General features: G+C 38.0%; 1 protein-coding gene across 4 annotated transcripts in view; it reads right to left on the bottom strand.

Annotated features, from left to right (window-relative positions):
• The window catches only part of ush2a (Usher syndrome 2A (autosomal recessive, mild)), a 198,440-nt gene that overhangs the window by 149,945 nt on the left and 36,072 nt on the right, over positions 1–12,423 (bottom strand). For all 4 annotated transcript variants that reach the window (XR_006368583.1, XM_044095875.1, XM_044095889.1 and 1 more), the window contains 4 exons: positions 5,710–5,905; positions 5,054–5,184; positions 4,712–4,919; positions 1,554–1,837 (listed from right to left, as the gene is read on the bottom strand). Coding sequence is in view for 3 of the 4 variants with exons in the window: in XM_044095875.1 (XP_043951810.1) it covers positions 1,554–1,837; positions 4,712–4,919; positions 5,054–5,184; positions 5,710–5,905 (819 nt within the window). In the remaining variant the exon portion in view is untranslated. The remainder of the gene's footprint in view (positions 1–1,553; positions 1,838–4,711; positions 4,920–5,053; positions 5,185–5,709; positions 5,906–12,423) is intronic.

Here is a 12,423-nt window from a genome sequence, read left to right as displayed (position 1 = left end):
GAAGATCAAATAAGACTGATCATAAATGTGAAAATGTAATGCATTTTGGTGTATTACCTTCCCTTTACTCTGATTTATTGCTTCAAATTTGTTGTGAGAGTTTTAAACTTACATTTGGCCAGAGTTATGTAAGAAAATCCTTGTCCTTGATTTCTTTGTAAATTGTAAACAATTAATCTGACATATGCATATTTCATGTAGTATGAATGATTAGAATCTAATCCCAAGAAGTCATTCGAAATAAAGATATTCTCTTTGAAAACGGAAAATACTATTTGTTCCCTATTAAGTGCCTTTCGTAGGTGAAGATCATCCTTTCAAGGAGTGTAGAATCATGTTTTTTGTGCAATACATTATTTAAGGCTGTCAGTGTGTCACATAAAAGTTTCCAATAGGAATACAGGTATATAATTAGGATATTTTAAACCTAATCAGTTTAAAATATCCTCAAAGTTTGCTTTTTTTCATAATTCAATTTGAAATGAGAAACCCATACATTACAGAGATTCATTACACAGATATGTTTCAGTATTTTTCTGAATATTTTAAATTTTATAGCTGATGGAGATTCTTTTTCTCTAAAATTTGACCACAAGATCAAAACGCAACAGGGATTTTATTTCACAAAAAATTATGTTATAATGTTAGACAATGATGAAGGAGCCTGCTGACTTGACACTTGTCTGACCTCCACACTGAGGTTTACATAATGCTCTTACCAAGGACATCAAGTGAACACAGAGTGGAAGAAAAAAACTGTGGTGCAAAACATTGGAAAAGCATCAGATTTAAGTACAGCCCTGAAAGATTCCAAAGCAAATCTCACTTAAGAGTTTAAGGGAGATTCATGAGGTGTTGGCTGTGGCAGAAACCAATGCTTCAAGAGCTGCCACACTCAGCACATTTTGTTGTGATAAGCACTGGGTTGTTTAGTGGTTCATAGTTAATTTTTTTGTTGAATTTTTAAATCAGTGTCCCAGAGACCTGAGGAAAAGCAGAGAGACATGGGATCCAAGCTGCCTAAGGTTCAGTGTGAAGTTTGCAACAGTGATGATTTAAGGAGACTTGTCTTCTGCTGAGGTTGGTCCATAGAGGTTAAGTAAAGCCTTTTGCAGAGAACTATAACAGCATTTCATGCTCCCCTGCTGTTAAACTTTATGGAGATGCTAATATTCTACTGTTGCACCAGCTTCATGTGCCAGAAGCACCAATGTTGAATGACCGTGGTATCAATGTTCATATCAGCAGAACCAGAGGCTGATGACTTTTCCTGTCATACTGTACTGCATACTTTTGAGTCAGCTGACATAATCCTTTTTTTATTAATTTTAGCTAGTTTTCCAATTCTCTGAGAAATAAATTTAGCATTTTCATCAGCAAAATGAAATGCTATTCCTTGTAACTTTCAATTGGAGTAAGGAATAAACATTTGAGACACATGCCTCTGGATGGATCAGATCTATTATAATAAGTCTTGACATTTTGAACTTGAAACAATATTTATATATTATTTTCATTTTTATTCTAATGTACTGTGATCCATCTGTACATACCTTACACACACACTGGCCCGTATACGGATCACAATTCCTCCCAGGCACCGTCCCGTCACGTGAGCAGTTGCAGGGGGCACAGGATCCCTCCAGTCTTAAGCCATACAGGCCTCTGCCGCATGAATCACATCGTTGGCCTCCCACCCCAGGCTTACACTCGCACTGCCCCCCACTGGGCTCACAAAATGAACTGAGGGAACCCAAGGGGTCACAGTCACATGGGATGCAGCCATCTGGGTGGGAAAGGTTCCAGTATCCAAACTCACAGCTGTCACATGACAGACCTGGATACGAGAAGAAGTGAGCTTCAGAAAGAATAAAAATACAAGCTTCTGTTTTTGTTCATTTACTGATTATTGAAGAGGGTCTCTCTTTGTGCAGATGTGTGTGTGAGATTCAGAGAGCAAGAGAAATGGTGGGTGAGTGAATAAAACTGCCATCATTAGGGCCAGGCCCTCTGCTCATGATGGATCACTCACCTCAGGCCAAAACACTTAATTTTACCGAGCAATAAATAAATAAATAAATAATTTTAACGCTTGTACAAGAAAAGAATAGAGGAAGAAAAAAGGGAAAAGGAGGTACAATAATGATATATAAAAAATATTTCAATACCAACACTAAAACATACATTAGCTTCACCTCCAAACACTTAATAACCTCATCCTGTTTTAAAGGGTAAGAATAGGAACTATTTTATGTTAAAGAAAATTTTCTTTTCATTAGTATGGGCAATTAATTAAAAAATGAACTGATGTTATTTCTGAACCCTTTGTGCTTCTCTTATTTATATTTAATCATCAAATAGCAGTAAAATCAATTTCATGCCAAAAGAGGTTTGATAGCCGTGAAAGCAGTGTGAAGCTTTAAGGCCAGTTAAACTATGATATGCAGCGTGAGTGTGTGCAGGGCTTATTTGAATATGCCATACGTATTCTATGACAGGCAATCTGTCCCTAAATGGATGCCTGGGGGCAATGCAGTCACCGCAGTCGTTTATGAGGGAGCACGTGTTCATATGTGGGTGGCTATGAATGTGTGGGTGTGCACAGAGATTAATGGAAACATACCAGTACATCTGTGTTAGTGCATATGTCCAACACTTGTGTTTCTCCTGACCCGTCCACTTTAACGGTTTTATAGATATGGATGTTTTTTCTTCATGGGTCATAATTAATAGTTCAGTAAAGATATATTTACTGAATGTGTTTCGTGACATCCAAACGCACAGCATAGTTTATTATGTGATAAATAGACTGAGGTTTAATAACGCAATGATACCTTGTTAAATAATTAAAAATCAAATCAAAGCCCAATGAGTGGAACTTGTTAACTAGACACAATTATTAAACTATTACCAGCATTTTCACAATTTATTTTATTTTTAAGCAGTTAAAAAAAACAACAACAACTATAAAGTGCTTTTTTGGAAAGTTGACTTTATATATTAAAATAAACTCTTGACATAATAACAAGAGTTTATGGATGAGGATGAAAGGTCAACAAAAAATAAACGGTAAAAATTTAGAAGAAAAAGAGGGAAATGATATTAGATCAGAACAAAGCTATGTATTTTGCCTCAAGATGCCCCTGTGAATGTGTGTGTGTTTGCATATGTGTGTTTTCAGTAACATGGCCAAGCTTTTTATCAGGAGCCAGCTGGTTAACAGGCTCATGCATCACCATTTCAAACACTATTATGAACACACTGCACTCTGGCACCTTGTTATGAGCGTACAGTTTTCTGCATGTGTGTATCTGCGTCTGTGTGCACACATTTCAATCCCATCCTTCAGAAGCGAGCCTGCCATTGCTCTACACAAAGTATCAGCTTGGCGGTAATAAATTGCCATAATCAAATCTCATTTCTGAAAAATACCTGTGGGAGCAACCAAACAAACAAGGACAGAAAAAAATGGGTCTTGTAAGAAGAAGTGTGAAGAAATACAAGAAGCTGCTGCAGTTTGTTTTAATCAACTTGGCACTGAATTAGAGAATTAAATACCAGCTAAGTCCTTGATGGCATACGTGCACATACATGTGCATGTACCGACACAAACACGCAGACATTTTTGTGGACAAACACTCCCACAACATACAACAAAGGGTTAGGGAGAAATAAATGAACTTCAGCACATGGTCACATCCATCTCTTACACAAACACACCAATGCTACACATGCACACACTCACATGCACAACATGGGCCCTTGGTAGCAAGGCTTAGCAATAAGCATGATGCGGTGAGTTGAGAAGAGCTGGCCAGTTTTGCATTTCATACAAGCCTGGTCTTCAAAGACACACAGGGGATAGGAGTGAAACCATTTATCAAGAATAGCGACACAACGGCTAGAAGCACCACTAGCAGAAAAGCTTGTTTATTTTGGCTACCACGACACTTAGGGATGTGTGTGTCAGTGTGTATATACTCATGCTTCTTTTATAATGTGCACCCAGTGTACAGATTTTTCCTAGTGAGCACTTCAATGAAACCCATATGGATTAATTAGGGCAAACTTATTGGACAATTAAAGAGAGTAGAAAGGAAATTTACTATTGCTTTGTGGCAAGAATCAAACCCCATTGGGCACTAAAAATGTTACTGTTCAAATTTACTAAGGAAATGCATTGATAAGTTAGCTGGCTTTGTGTCATATTACATCAACAAACTTTAATGTAGTCATTTTGTGTTTTATAGGCAAATTGTATGAGATTGAACGATTCAACGTAGTCAATAACTGAAGACGGAGAAAACGAATACATTATTTACAAAGATTTTATTTTGAAAAATGCAGCTTGAATATTGAATCATGGCTGAGTGACTTTTAAAAACAAGAGCTGTGCACAAAGTCCATGTTGTTTCCAGTGCATGCTGAAATCAAATGAAGATTTAAAATCGCTTAAAACTTTGTCATGTATTCTGTTTGTGCTGGTCATGGACTGGATCTCAAGGAGTACTGGAGCATTATGGGTCATCTTATTCAAGGACTTCAAGGTCTCAACTTCCGTTTTCACAAAGGACTTTCACAATTGAATTATATTTATCTCAACTCAGATTCCTAAAATGACCCAAGTTGTGGGTCTGAAGCCCTCTTCATCTGTGTTGAGACTTCTTTGATACACAAATAGAGTCTTTTTCAGGATATTTCACATATTTACCTGTGACATGAGGTTTACACAGACACTGCCCTGTGTGCTGGTTGCAGATGGGAACTGCTCCTGTTGAGGTGATCACGGTGCCTTGGTCACTACAGTTGCAGGATGTGCAGCCGGTTGGATTTGTGGCATTGAGACCATACCAACCAGGCAAACAGTGAGCACACTGACGGCCTGTTACTGCAGCCTTGCAGTTACACTGTCCTCCAATCTTTACATGAGACACACCGTGAAAGATACAGAGATATGAAGAAGAAAATGTGGTCAGTCGTTCAGTTTTAAAATATCCCAAATTAACAAGTTGCCATAACATTACTATTAAGTTCAGCATGGGTCAATGTTTACCTGGACACACTCAGTGTCACCTTCGACGGTTCCAGCAGCATTGCAGTCACAGGGCTGACACACATGAGCTGAGGTTGGATCAGAGTCCTGCAGCCTGAAGAATCCACCCGCACAGCGCTCACAGTTCTTTCCTTATTTTAAGAGGGACAAAGTGTATAAAGTAGAAAAGTTAATAAATCTCCTGAACAAGATGTTGATGATGACCATGTTAAAGGTTAAGCTGTATTCAAACAGCAGATTGCTAGTGCAACACACAACTGTTACGGCCCATAAACTGGTGGGGCTCAAGAAAGGGAGGAAAATTGATCATGGCATCTTGCAGGTATAAGCATATATTATTTACTGTTTTTATGTTTAAAGACTTTATTTCAATTAGTAATTTTCTTTTTGGCAAATGCTAATGTAAACAAACCACATGTCTATCAGAGAAGTGTTTCTAATTATATGATGCACCTCCACTTTGTTCTTTATAGCTGCAAATATAGACAGGGATTAGCTGAAAATTATTGTCCTTTATTGTTTCTTATAACAAAACTGAATGAATTAATTATGTAAACATTTACTAGATTATATTAGTCATAGTCATTAGCCAGCCAGCTTAAAGCTCAGCGCTACTTTTTTCAGTCTATCAGTAACTTCTGCCTACAAGAGAGCACCTGAGGTGTTGTGATTGCAGTGGTCACAAACTCCCCCTCCGCCTCGATAGTGCTCGTCTGGATGCTCATCTTCTAAGGCCTCATAATGACAAGAGACAGCGTGGCCATAACACTGACAGAGTCGGCAGTTCATAGGCTGGAGCTGATCACCTGACCTGAAGGGTTTGTCATTGTAGAGTGGTGCACAATGTTCACACTGAAAAACCAAAACAAAACAACAACAAAACAAGGTTTAAGCAACGTAAAGAAAAGCAAGGTACATCACCTTTCAATTTCCAAATTACAAAAGTCTCAGTAGTTACATTACACATGTTAAATGATTGAGTGAATGAAATAACAAATTAGTTAATTAGCAAATAAAATTAGTATTCTTACTCAAATAAGCTGGGGTCAGAGTTCATCAGTATTACGAATCAATACTGATGAAAATCTAGACACTGTTGAGGCAAAATACCTTCTGCTTTAGGAATAACTGAGCTGATCTAAAAACACAGAAATTGCAATCTCATTTTAAATACGATTACATCTCAAAGCAATACAGACACTACAGAACATATGGTCATCTTAGGGATGGAGAAGTTCAAACTACTAATAAAGTGAGAAGTGAGACCAAAAACTAGCAAATTCTGTTAAATATTTCCATGCTTTATAAAAATTGAAGAAATAATTATTTCCTCTTAAAGCAAATAAACTCTGAGAACATAGACTCAGAGTTTGTTCAACCATTGTTGTGAAACACCTCAAAGGTCTATGTACGTAAACAGGCTAGTGGGTGGGGAATTTATTAAGAAACAGGGGAAATGTTAAGCAATGAAATAAATCAATAATAATAATATAAAAATCAATGAGCACCTTAAATCTTAACCTAAAAAGCACAATGTGTCTCAGTAGAAAACACAAAGCTATTCACCATATTATCATGAACACACACACACACACATGCAAACAGCATAGGGACCTGACATCTAATGAGGATAGACTTGCAACAGCTACCGCGTTTACACAGTCACACTTTCATGTTAAAATAAACATACCAAGGTCTGTGTGGAGGGGAGGGAGAAAAGGGGGAAAGTGATGTAGAAATGCATTTTTTTTTGTAGCAGAAAACAGCACAGGCAAGCAGCAAGTACAAGTCCTTTGATTTTGTTCAGCAGTCAGTACAAATTATGGTGGACAAGGGGGGCATCAAATGGCAGGATTAAAAATGTATTAAAAAACACAGGAGTTCTTCCCATGTGTGACACATGCAGACCTGCACAGGGCCTATTATGTATGACACACAGACAAGGGGGTGTTCAGGAGGTGACAGGAGGAGGGAGAGGGTTGATGATGACTGGAGGAAGGTGGTACAATTTGTGTTTTAGAGAGGGGGGAGAGGAAGTAAGGATAAAAAAAGGAATGTAAAATGTATTTGTACGTTTTTGAGGATAAACAGACAATAACAAATGCAATGAAACAATAAGATAAATTAAAAATCAGCAATATTTTTTTCCATCATCTGGTTGAAGTTATGTTGGTACATTGAACAGGTACATTACTTGGCAAGCTTAATCTCATGGAAATGCATTCAACAAAACATCAGAACATCCGTCATGTTGTTCAAACCATTTCTGTGCCGTTTTAGTTAGATGTTTAGTGTCATCGACTTAGTGAAGGCCTCCAGAATTTCCTTATATTTTGCTGCATTAATTTTACCTCCTGCATTTCTAAACCTTACAGAGTCCACTGACTACAAGCATCCCCACAACACTATGCTGCCAACACCATGCTTCACAGTTAGGATGATGTGAAGCTTCAGCGTAGTCATCCATGTGTGCAACAATAAGCCTTGATTGCCTGTGATCCTATCACTGCTTCACTGCAGTTAATTCCTAGAATCACATTTGATAGATACTGACCACTGTAGACTGGCAAACACAATAGCTGAAAATTTGGAGATTCTCTCATCCAGTCATTTAGCCTTCAAATCCTTATGGTTACCCATTTTTCCAGCTTCTAAATCTTCAGCTTTGAGGACAGCATGATGAAGAGATTATCTGTAACTGGTCAAAAATGTAGAGCCTCATAATAGAAAAAAAAAACAAAGCAGCATCATCTGGTTGAAGTTATGAAAAAAAATACATGTTTGAATAAATCCTGTGGTGTGGAGAAGCAAATGACTCAAAATTGATTAAATCTTGACAAAAAATAAAACACAGAAACAGAAGAAATGTATAAAGACCAACATCCTTAAGAGTACAAACATAATTCAGAACTGCCTGCATATTCATGTTTGCTCTGTCATGTTTCCTGCTCTTCTATGTGACATAATGTTTGGATGAGGTCCATCTCCTGGCATGCCTTCAATAACAGACAGTCTGTGAGTTTCACCATTTCTTTGCACTTTAGCACATATGCCTATTTTCCTGACTGTGGGTCTCTTTTCTGATATGTTTCACACATCACTAATACTTCTTTTTGCCTTTAAAGTCAAAAAATTGTCCCTATGCTCACTGATTTATGTGCCAAATATAGAGGAATCCAGAAGCAAAATAGTTTTCCTATTCAAGTCTATTTCCATATTTCTAGCCTTTATACTTTTTTCCTAACACACCTCTTTCAGAAAAACAAGTCATTCTGTACATCTCTCCCATCTTTCCATCTTTCCTCTTCCTCACCCCCCTCCTGTCTCCACTGTCCCTCAACTGCTTGTTCTCATAGTCACGGTGACTATGTGAGCTGAAAATATTACCATACCAAATGAAAGACAGAGGTTTTTTTTTCCTTTCTTCTCTTTTCTTTTCATACAACATTGCTTTACCTTCCCTCCCTCCCTGCCTGCTAATTAGTCGAGGGACTGGTGTTTGGGAGTTAAAAGAAGAGTGTGAGCGTTCATTCTACTCATACAAAAGGTTTTGATGGCGCTCCGTCATCTACATGCTGCAACAGAGTAAAAAGGAGGACACATAAAGAAGATTGAGTTTGTGCAGTTTTAATTCGGTTTCCTCTTATTTGCACTTGGCTGCTATAAGATATATTAAAACAGCTTACAGCTGGACAGGAGTGAAAGAGTTGTTTTGTCAGTGTTGAAATGTGATTCTACACACTCATTCCTAAATCTGAAAGAATTTTTTTTTTCATTTCATGTTATGGTGTGAACATCCATCCATCCATTTTCTGTTCACCCTTGTCCTTTAGTGGGGTTGGGAGGGTTGCTGGTGTCTATCTCCAGCTACGTTCCGGGCGAGAGGCGGGGTTCACCCTGGACAGGTCGCTAGTCTGTCGCAGGGCAACACAGAGACATACAGGACACACAACCATTCACACACACTCACGCCTAGGGAGAATTTAGAGAGACCAATTAACCTGACAGTCATGTTTTTGGACTGTGGGAGGAAGCCGGAGAACCCGGAGAGAACCCACCATGCAAACTCCATGCAGAAAGACCCCGGGCCGGGAATCGAACCCAGGACCTTCTTGCTGCAAGGCAACAGCTCTACCAACTGCGCTACTGTGCAGCCCTGCTTTCCCCCCCCCTTTTTTTTTCTATTCAAATCAATTTTATTTTAAAACTAATCAAAGTAAATCTGAAATGCAGCTTTCAAATTATGATCTGAATAGAAAAAAAACATTAATATCAACCTCACGTGATCTGAAAAAGTAACTGCCCCTGAAACCAAATAACTCCTGTTGCCATCAAGCCTTTGCAATAACTAGTACTGACTCTTTTTAATCTCCTTGGAGTTCATCACTCCACGCTGGGAGCTTTTAGATTGGATCGGCCAACCTCATGCCTTACCACATTAATTGGATTTAAGTCAGGACTTTGACTAGGCCACCGCAAAGCCTTTTTTAAATGAGTCTTTCAGAAGTTAGAAGTTGATCTGTGGTAATAGGTCAAGGCATTGCTGCATCATCCAACAACACTTGAGATTAATGCCATGAACTGAAGACACTGACCTTTAGGACTTTCTGATAGAATACAAGATTCATAGCCCCATTAATTACATCAATTAAGTTATCCAGATCCTGAAGCACCAAATCAGCTCCAGACCATCAAACTACCACCACCAAGTTTGACTGCCAGTATGATGCTCTTTTTGGAAATGCTGCGTTAGTTTTATAACAGATCACACAGGATGGAAATCTTCCAAAAAATGAGAGACAGGCCTTTATAATCCTCTTGGTCAGGAGTAGTACTGTCAATGCCATTTTTGCTCAGTATCTTTCTTAATGTTAAATAATTAACACAAACATTAACTGAGGCAGTTTATACCTGCCATGCTTTAAATGTTCTGGATAATTTTGTGACATCCTGAGAGTAATTTTGGTTGGTTGGCAACTCCTAGTTTCTCCGCTGTTCCATGTTTTGTCAATTTGTGGATAATGGCACTCACTGTGGTTTGCTGGAGCCCCAAAGCCTTAAAACATCTTTTCACCAGACAGAGTTTTGAATTATGTTGTTTCTCATCTATTCATAATAGCTTCCAGTTTCAATTTTCCAATAAAATATAATTAGGTTAATCACAGTTATATCATAATTTATTAAGAAGAAAGATTACTTTGTTACACAGGGCTAGGACATTTTGTATTGTTTTTCTCAAATTAAATCATATAAACAGTAATTTAGTATTAACTCAGGTTATCTTTGATATTAATATTTTTGTGCTCTGTGATTAAAAAACAAACCAAAAATAAAGTAAATCTGTAAGGGACATTTTTTTTTTCACTGGACTGTTCAGTTTATAAGGCTTGAAAAACATCAGTCTGTGTAATCTATATTGTGCTTCACTTAGTGAATTGAGTTAATGTAATAAATGAACTTTTCAATAATGTTCTAATTTATTAAATGGGCCTGTAGATGAAATTAGCATTTTGTGATGCACATTTTCAATGAGAGAGCTGTCCATATTTTTCCTGGTGCAGTCAAGACAATAACTGTGTGTTTGGGGGCATGCATGTGTGTATGTGTGCAGAGGGGTGGGGGGGAGAGGTGGAGGAGACAGGCTATGTGTGTGAATCAAAGTATTTTGGACTGAGTACCAGAGGAAGGAATAACATCTTATTTTCACTCTGACTGTTGTGACAAAACTTGCTGAGTGAGGAGACTACTCTAATGGATATGTGGACATTCAGATGGCCTGTCATAAGCATCTGTGCGTGTGTGTGTGAGTGTAAATCCACTGGGAACACTCATCTTATCCTAAATGCCATGACCAATTTCACGCTCTCGCAGCAAAGGTCATGGCACTGGCTTGTGTGTGTGTGGGAATGTTTGCGTGTACACATCAGTTTCCTGTGTATCTACAGAAAAGTTAACCCGGTTAACCCGAGCGCAGGTGAAAATCTGCTGCTGATGCAGCCTTAAGCAACAGAGAATCTGGGCAACACCACTTAACGTCAATAGCTATCAGACTCAGTGCCACACATTGGTACAAACTCAAATAAACACTATTTTCAGTTTTTAAATAACAAAACCCGTAATTGATCAACTGAAAATGAAATCTACTTGGGCACTGTTAAAAACCTTGCTATTCTCCACTTAGTCCTTCTTTCAAACTTTACTGAGTGACTTCTTGTTGCAAAGGTTTACAAAATTTTACAAAAATGCACAGACCTCAAAATGCATTCTCACATGCTCTCACAAAGACACACAAAAACGATTATATCGCCATTGGGAGGTTTGCAATAGAATCTGACGCAACTATCAAATACATGCCTTTAGGGTACAGACAAAAGGGATGGCTTAAAGCAAAGTTAGCTTTAAACACTGAAATGTTATATTTCTGCACTTAATAAAATTAAACATACTATTAAGTATAATTCTATTACATTTTATGATTAAAATAAAGTGAGCACTATCATGTAAAATTCATGATATGATATATCTTTCAGCCTCGACTGAATCCAGTGGTTGTAGCAAGATGCAGAGACAGAGTGACAGAATGAGAGATCAAGTCTGACACAGAGTGCACATAAGAAAGAATCAAAAGACAGAGGGAGAAAGTGGGCAAGCGTGAGCATACGTTTGCACACATATGGGTTTCGGCATGTGTGCGTGTGTGTGAGAGAGAGCCAGTTTAAGTGTGTGTCTTCTAAGGCCCCTGTTGATCATTTTGACACATGTCTGAGCATTTCTGTCACTTTAATGTCACTGTGGAAATTCTACAGATTAGTAGAACATCCTTCATGGTACTAGGCCGATCCAAGTCAACAGAAGGCATGCAATATTAAACGTTAATATTCCCCACAGCCTTTTATGCTTCAATATTACAAAGACAGAAGAAAGGTCTTGAATATTCACTTGGAGAGATGGCATGGACAGGTTTAAAAGGAAAGTGCACACAGACACCAAAAGAAAGAGCTCTTTGTAGACAAATGCACAGATTATACTCTGATGTGTTTCAAATAATCAAAGCTCCTACAGAGAATAGGTCACATAAAAACATGTCCATATTGCTTAAATCTGGTGCATCTCCCAACTCAACAAAAGAAGTAATGTATTAGGGGGGAGAAAAAAGAAAGAAACTGCTTGGGTGGATGGATTAATCTCAGACTGATAAATATAAAGAAGGAATAAAAAAAGAGTCAAACAGAAAAGAATTAGATATTTAGAAAGTGCAGACGTAAAGAGTGGGTCAGGGTGGGGGTTATAGAAAACGGTTGAGTGTAATGAAGCAAAAGACAAACAGAGGGAAAAAAGGGCTGATTAGAGATGCATGCTGGGGGAATGTC

The sequence above is a fragment of the Gambusia affinis genome, linkage group LG02, assembly GCF_019740435.1.
Source record: "Gambusia affinis linkage group LG02, SWU_Gaff_1.0, whole genome shotgun sequence".
Classification (NCBI taxonomy): domain Eukaryota; kingdom Metazoa; phylum Chordata; class Actinopteri; order Cyprinodontiformes; family Poeciliidae; genus Gambusia; species Gambusia affinis.
This window is presented reverse-complemented; position numbering and strand designations above follow the sequence as displayed.